General features: G+C 35.8%; 2 protein-coding genes across 3 annotated transcripts; one reads left to right on the plus strand and one right to left on the minus strand.

Annotated features, from left to right (window-relative positions):
* Nucleotides 1-1,548: 1,548 nt before the first annotated feature.
* Nucleotides 1,549-3,898, plus strand: LOC126975771 (uncharacterized). Its single transcript, XM_050823806.1, has 2 exons — nucleotides 1,549-1,990; nucleotides 2,989-3,898. Exons 1-2 carry the CDS (start codon nucleotides 1,813-1,815, stop codon nucleotides 3,747-3,749), a joined length of 939 nt encoding a protein of 312 aa, XP_050679763.1. The 5' UTR covers nucleotides 1,549-1,812; the 3' UTR covers nucleotides 3,750-3,898.
* LOC126975757 (uncharacterized) lies at nucleotides 1,992-4,792 on the minus strand. 2 transcript variants are annotated; one of them, XM_050823787.1, is made up of 2 exons: nucleotides 4,353-4,792; nucleotides 1,992-2,930 (listed from the first exon to the last, which is right to left on the minus strand). In XM_050823787.1, the coding sequence occupies exons 1-2, from the start codon at nucleotides 4,652-4,654 to the stop codon at nucleotides 2,051-2,053; spliced, it is 1,182 nt and encodes a 393-aa protein (XP_050679744.1). In that variant the 5' UTR covers nucleotides 4,655-4,792; the 3' UTR covers nucleotides 1,992-2,050. The 2 variants fall into 2 exon arrangements, with proteins under 2 accessions (XP_050679744.1, XP_050679743.1); XM_050823786.1 differs by lacking the exon at nucleotides 4,353-4,792 and adding an exon at nucleotides 3,889-4,332.
* Between the last annotated feature and the right edge of the window lie 2,426 nt (nucleotides 4,793-7,218).

Below are 7,218 nucleotides of genomic sequence, written 5' to 3' on the forward strand. Positions count from 1 at the left end.
TACTTTTCAAATATAAAATTAACATCAATTCCTGCCTTATAGACGTTAGATGAAACTAACAAAAACCTAATTTTGCAAATTGAATGGAATAATTTTATTATTTAATATATAAAATTAATGTATTGTCATCGGTCTTCGATAAATCTACGAAGTTTGAACGAAATCTGACCGTTTTAAGTGTGTCAAAATGGCGCCCAAATGAGTTGGTTACAAACAAACATACATACAGGTGAAGCTAACAAAAAGCGTGTAATAACGAACAAAAAAATTACAATTGCTCAAATTCAAATTCAAATATTTTTATTCAAAATAGGATTTAAAATCACTTATTGAACGTCAAAAACTACCACCCATGTTTATTTCTTTAAATTTTTCTCTTAATGATGATTCTCTAGGACCTGTTACGTCGGAGCCCCCATAAGTATTTATTAAGTCTGTTTTATTTTGATTTTATAATTGTTGTTTATTTATTTGTTCTCATAGCGGGAACAGAAATACATCAACTGTGAAAAGGAGGATGGTGAGAATGGACCCACATAATTTAAAAATTCAAGAAGCATCGTACAAGTACAAGTTTATATTAATTATAAAATTAAGTTTATACGATGTTTATATAAATATTATTGAGGCGCTAAGGTGTGGGAGTCAAAAGAAAGAAATTATTATAATTTATTAAATAATAAGTCATCTTGTACTAACGGAACGTTTTGCGCAGTTGTCATCTTCAGTATTTTGACATGACAGTCCTTGTCATTATTTATATGGTTGTTCCGACACCATCGAACTATTTATAAACTCAAATCAGTAGTAATTCACAATAAAATTCAATAACTGTATTATCGATTTTTGATACTACAATGAGTTGAAATTATTTAAATGTATCGATACCTGCTTGCAAAAATAATGAATTGTGAATCCTCAATTATTATCAATTCTTACTAATATCTTTAACTATCCCACTGCTGGCCAACCTCCACAAACAATAGATATAATTTTAGGATATATTTTACTTTTAGGTATATCTTTTTTCTCCCTTTTTTTAGGCTTACTGACGATTTGCTTTTTTCTAATATTTTTTACGTTCTACAATAATTAATAAGTTTCCATGATGTACGCCACTTCTTTCAGTATGTCCCAAAAAACATGTTTTCTCGCCATCCTCCTTTCAAGAGTACAACTATCACGGTCCATGAGATACAGGCTGGTGACAGACGGACTGACAGCGGAGTCTTAGTAATAGGGTGCCGTTATAACCCTTTGGATACGCTACCCAAACAATAGAGTTTTACACTAAATAAAAATTTTGCATTTATTACAATGAAAGTCACTATCAAAATATAATATTTAAATGATTAAAACTTTCGTGAGACTTAACACTCACCCTGGTCCTCCGATTGGTATAAAACTAGCCGGTACCAACACAATTGCAAATAAAATTTTGACAGAACGGATTAAATGAAAACACTTGAATATATCAATCCTTAAAAAGTCCAAAATCCAACCATATAAATCCAGTGTCCTGATGTTTTTTCCAGTGAACTCATAAACTAAGAGCCTGTCCAGATGAAGCGTTTTACGCGCGAGTTCACTCGCGCGTTGACACTCGCGCGTAACCGAGGTACTAGAGCTACGTACATCCCGTCCAGATGCCTACGCGCGTTTCCTCACTCGCGCGTAAAACGCGTGCAATGAGCGGGACTCTCGACTCGCGCGTCCCATGCGCGAGCGCCGCGCGAGTCGAGGTACTCGGGGGCCTGTGCTGCGTCCAGTACTACGCGCGTGTCCGTGGCGAGTGGACGTATTTGGTTCAAAATGGAGCGTGATAACTTTGACACGGAACTTTTTATCGACGAAATTGAGAAAAGGGTAGCTCTATGGGACATGGAATCATCAGATTATTCTAATAGAACCATTAAACGTAGGAACTGGGAAGAAATAGTGGAAATTTTTTGTGAAGTTGGTGATTCCGAAGAGAAAAAAAAAACTTTAGGTAAGTAAATAATACTTTATTAAATAATATTATTATTTGCATAGATTTTACATTGTTAAACTATATCATTTTATCTTGCCAAGGGAGTTTGTCTTCGTTTACAAAATAATCAGCAAATCTATCTCTTATATTCAATGATCTCGCATTAGGCCTCACTGCCTCATTGTTCAAATTATTCAGAGATGTTTCGTAGAGAGTGTGATCATACCTATAGCCATCCCTTAACCTTACGTAGTTATGGAGAACACAACAAGCCTTAATTATGTTTATTGCAAATTCTATATCCACATTCAACGGTCTATGAAATATTCTCCATTTATTTACCAAGATGCCAAAGCAACATTCAATGTAACGCCGGGCCCTGGATAAGCGATAGTTGAAAATTTTTTTTTTGGTTGTTAGAGATCTACCGCAGTAAGGGCGCATTATATTTTCAGACAGACTAAACGCCTCATCTCCTACTATGACATGAGGTAAGGGGGTTGCATCTGTTTGCGATATTGGCTTTGGATCTGGAATATCTAAAGTTTTCTCGACAAGTTTTTTATATAAAATAGAGTCTTTAAAAATTGTGGAGTCATTACTTTTTCCATATGCGCCTATGTCCACTGCAATAAAACAATAATTTGCATCACATACGGCCAACAAAACAGTTGAAAAATAACTCTTATAGTTATAGTAAAGAGACCCAGAATCGTTAGGTTTTATAATACGGATATGCTTGCCGTCAATGGCACCGATGCAGTTTGGAAAATTTGTGTATTTTTGAAATTGTTTCGAAATTTCTTTCCATTTAGCTTTCGTTGGTTGTCTCATTACTATGTTTAGCAGTTTGTTCCACATGATGTAACAGGTTTTCTGTACTATTTCGATAACTGTAGACTTTCCTAATCTGTAGGCATAATGCAGATCCGCAAAATAACATCCTGTGGCCAAATATCTGAAAAGAAAGTAAAATAATTATTATTATTTTATTTCGATCTTTTTATTATTTACAGGTACTTTATTGCAGAAGAAGTGGAAAGGGTTGCGTGATGGCTTTGTGAGAGAAATGAAGAAGAAGAAAACCACACCGTCTGGATCAGGAGCCTCCGGCAAAGCCAAATATATTTATTTTGAACGTTTGATGTTTCTCGAAAGATCGACACGGAATAAAATAACTGAGAGCAACATCAACACCGCGTGTGTTGCAACTGAAGAACAGGAGTTTTCTGGCGATGGGGAAGATGTGATGAGACCTCCACGTAGTCAGGCAAAAAAGAAGAAAAAACTAAATGCGGCTGACGAAGAATTCCTCTCAATCATAAAAACAAATTTAGCATCTGGGAATCAGCCACAGGCAACAAACCAAATAGAGTCAGATGATGACAAACTATTTTGTTTGTCCTTACACAAAGAGCTTCTTAAAGTACCAGAGGAAAACAGACTTCAAACAAAAATTGAATTAATGAAAGTACTTCAAGCTCAACAAGCTCTGTGTCTTAGACCTGCAGCAGCTCGTTCCGACTACCAACCTTCGACACAATATCATTACCAAACAGGAATGACACAACGTGGACAGAGAGATTATTTTGGAGAAACAGGATATACCACAACAGACCCTTCAACATCTTCGTTTCCACCTGAAACCTTTTCGACTTACAATCGAGGTTATTGCACTGCGTCACGACCACCAACGACGTCTAGCTACAAACACCCTTCACCGGCATCTACACAAGATTCCAATGAATCTGAATTAATGGAACTATACGATAATTAAATTAAATCTTAAGTACCTACCTATATTATATAAGAATGATGATTCCTAATTTTTGTTAATTTTGTTTAAATTCTTTATTTTTGTTAATTGGGCTTATAATTGTTACTTAAGGTATTACTAAAGCAATAAAAAATATTACCTCAAAGTAATCACGAGTTTTTCTTCTGCAGAAACAGTATCCCGTACCATATAATTTTGACATGGAGACAAATCTTCTTTGATAATTTCTAGTAAATTATCAAACGATGCTATTGACATCCGAAAGTAGTTGAAAAACTTTTCACTATGTTCTCTGAGTTTTGGGTATAAAGTTATAAACATACTATGCGTCATTCTATCACGTAGAATGGGATGTACGTTAAATCGTCGACTTTCTCTTTGTTTACGACGTCTCCATCGACGGTATGCAAGCCACAACACAACCGCTGTATCCGAGTCCATGTTTATAACTGCTCAAATCCGTCTCCAACACATGCGCGCGAGAACGCGCGTGATACGCCGCATCTGGACGCAATACAAATCAAAACGCGCGAGTGAACTCGCGCGTAAAACGCTTCATCTGGACAGGCTCTAAGGTATTACTAAAGCAATAAAAAATATTACCTCAAAGTAATCACGAGTTTTTCTTCTGCAGAAACAGTATCCCGTACCATATAATTTTGACATGGAGACAAATCTTCTTTGATAATTTCTAGTAAATTATCAAACGATGCTATTGACATCCGAAAGTAGTTGAAAAACTTTTCACTATGTTCTCTGAGTTTTGGGTATAAAGTTATAAACATACTATGCGTCATTCTATCACGTAGAATGGGATGTACGTTAAATCGTCGACTTTCTCTTTGTTTACGACGTCTCCATCGACGGTATGCAAGCCACAACACAACCGCTGTATCCGAGTCCATGTTTATAACTGCTCAAATCCGTCTCCAACACATGCGCGCGAGAACGCGCGTGATACGCCGCATCTGGACGCAATACAAATCAAAACGCGCGAGTGAACTCGCGCGTAAAACGCTTCATCTGGACAGGCTCTAAAGAACGGATTTTAATGGGGTTTACTTCAAGGAGTGCACTTTAGTTCAACTTGAGAGATTGACTTGACGCACGGTTTGACAGTTCTGCTGTGAAACAATTTCATTCTAACAACAGGGAGCATATTGTACGAAATAATTCTTGATGTTATGAAATACATTGTGCACAGAACAACGTCTTTCGGGCTAGTTATACATAAAAATTCGTGTCACATTGTTTGTCCGCGATGAACACAACTAACTACTCCTTCTAAATAAAGCTTATGCTATATTCTATGTATTTTTTTGACAATTTCTGTAAAACTTAATCCAAATACAAATTAGCAACAAACGAAACTCAGATTCAGTATAAACAAGCATAAAAGTAATACCTATTGGCAGTAATAACAAATTAGATACAAATAATTAAGGTATTACCAGTGGGAGGCTCCTTTGCACAGGATGCCGGCTAGATTATAGGTACCACAACGGCTTCTATTTCTGCCGCAAGCAGTAATGTGTGAACATTACTGTGTGTCGGTCTGAAGGGCGCCGTAGCTAGTGAAATTACTGGGCAAATAAGACTGAAAATATTATGTCTCAATTGTAGGGCCACTCAGAATTTTTGAGTCTTCCAAGAATCCTGAGCAGCACTTCATTTTAATAGGCAAGACGTATCAATTACCATCAGCTGAACGTCCTGCTCGTCTCGTCCCTTATTTTCATAAAAAAAGGTAACAATGGATGGCATGAGGCGAGAAAAGGTAAAAAACAATAGCGATGCACTTTGAAATTTTTATAAGTTTTGTTTCAACGGGATAGTCGTTGTCTGGTATAGAAACAATGGTGTACCATGCTGTTCACATAGGAACAGCTGCCAAACGAGACGCACAGACTGTAGATTTTTTTTAATGTTTTACCAGTTAAAGCAACACGAAAATATCAAGTTACTAAAACCTACTTACTTTACGATATTATGAAAATTCATATAATATATACAAAAACTATACCAGTTCGAGGCTCCTTTGCACAGGATGCCGGCTAGATTATGGGCCACTTTCTGCCGTGAAGCAGTAACGTCTAAGCATTACTGTGATCCGAAAATTACTGGGCAAATCAGACTTTGCATCTTATGTCTCAAGGTGACGAGCGCAGGTGTAGTGCCATTCAGAAATTTTGAGGTTTTTTAAGAATCCTGAGCGGCACTGCTTTGTAATGGCTTTTTCTTATAATTTTTGATTAGACATATTATTTTTATTAAGCTATTTCTAGTTTTATTAAGCAGGTATTCTTTTACGAAGGTTTAGGACAATCGATTAATTTATCACAATTCATTACGTTTATCTCCGATTCTATACAGTTATCATAACTTTATAGAATCGCTTATGGTTCTAACCTTTACCTTTTTTGCTTCCCGGTCCTGTAACTCGTATTGCTAATCTTTCTACAGAATATTAGCTAGAATTAAATAGCATTTGAATATGTCCACTTGAAGTTGTATATATATTAATTATTATTTTACTTGTTGTTGATGCTACAATAACTATATACCTAGTATTCTACTTAAAATGTTACATGGAAAAGATTTTTTTTTTAAATTAATAAAATATTTATTAATACAGTGTCCATTAGTTCGTATAAAAATATATTAGCATCAAAATATTTATTTCAATAACAATCATACATTTCATACAAGTTACTCACGCAAATCTTAGCCGAGTGTAAGACTAGCATAATCTTTGATTTCGTTTTTTTAGTCATTCGGCAGATGAATTTGTGCTGAGTTTAAGCTAATACAGCTTAATGTAAAATCCAAGTTCACGTTTTGTCACACTCATAATGTTTTACGTAAGTTTTTTTTTTATAATTTAAGGGACGAGACGAGCAGGACGTTCAGCTGATGATAATAGATCAGCCATGCCCTTTACAATGCAGTGCCGCACAGGATTCTTAAAAAACATAAAAATTCTGAGCGGCACTATAATTGCACTCGTCACCGTGAGATACATGATGTTAAGCAGTTACAGTAACTCACTAGCTACGGTGCCCTTCAGACCGAAACACGATAATCTTTACACATTACTGCTTTACGGTAGAAATAGATGCCGTTGTGGTACCCATAATCTAGCCAGCATCCTCTGCAAAGGATCTTTCCACTGGTGAAGTACGTTTAGTACGATCTAAGGCTCAAAACAGTAACGAGCATTCTTCACTGTGCAACATGATTGTGTAGTTAGGCCTTTCAAAAATCGTTAATTGTGCCAATGTTTTGACGCCATTTTTTTAATATAGCTGAAGTTAGATAACCTATACTTAATAATCTGCAGACTAATTAAGGAGCATCTTTGGCGCTTTGACATAATCTAGGTCAGTCTTCTTATTATAATTTTCCCCGATAGCAAAAATTTCTCATCATTAAATATTTTTTGAGACCTACCTTTGACTACCGCTAAAAA

Source organism: Leptidea sinapis, chromosome 37, assembly GCF_905404315.1.
Source record: "Leptidea sinapis chromosome 37, ilLepSina1.1, whole genome shotgun sequence".
NCBI classification, from domain to species: domain Eukaryota; kingdom Metazoa; phylum Arthropoda; class Insecta; order Lepidoptera; family Pieridae; genus Leptidea; species Leptidea sinapis.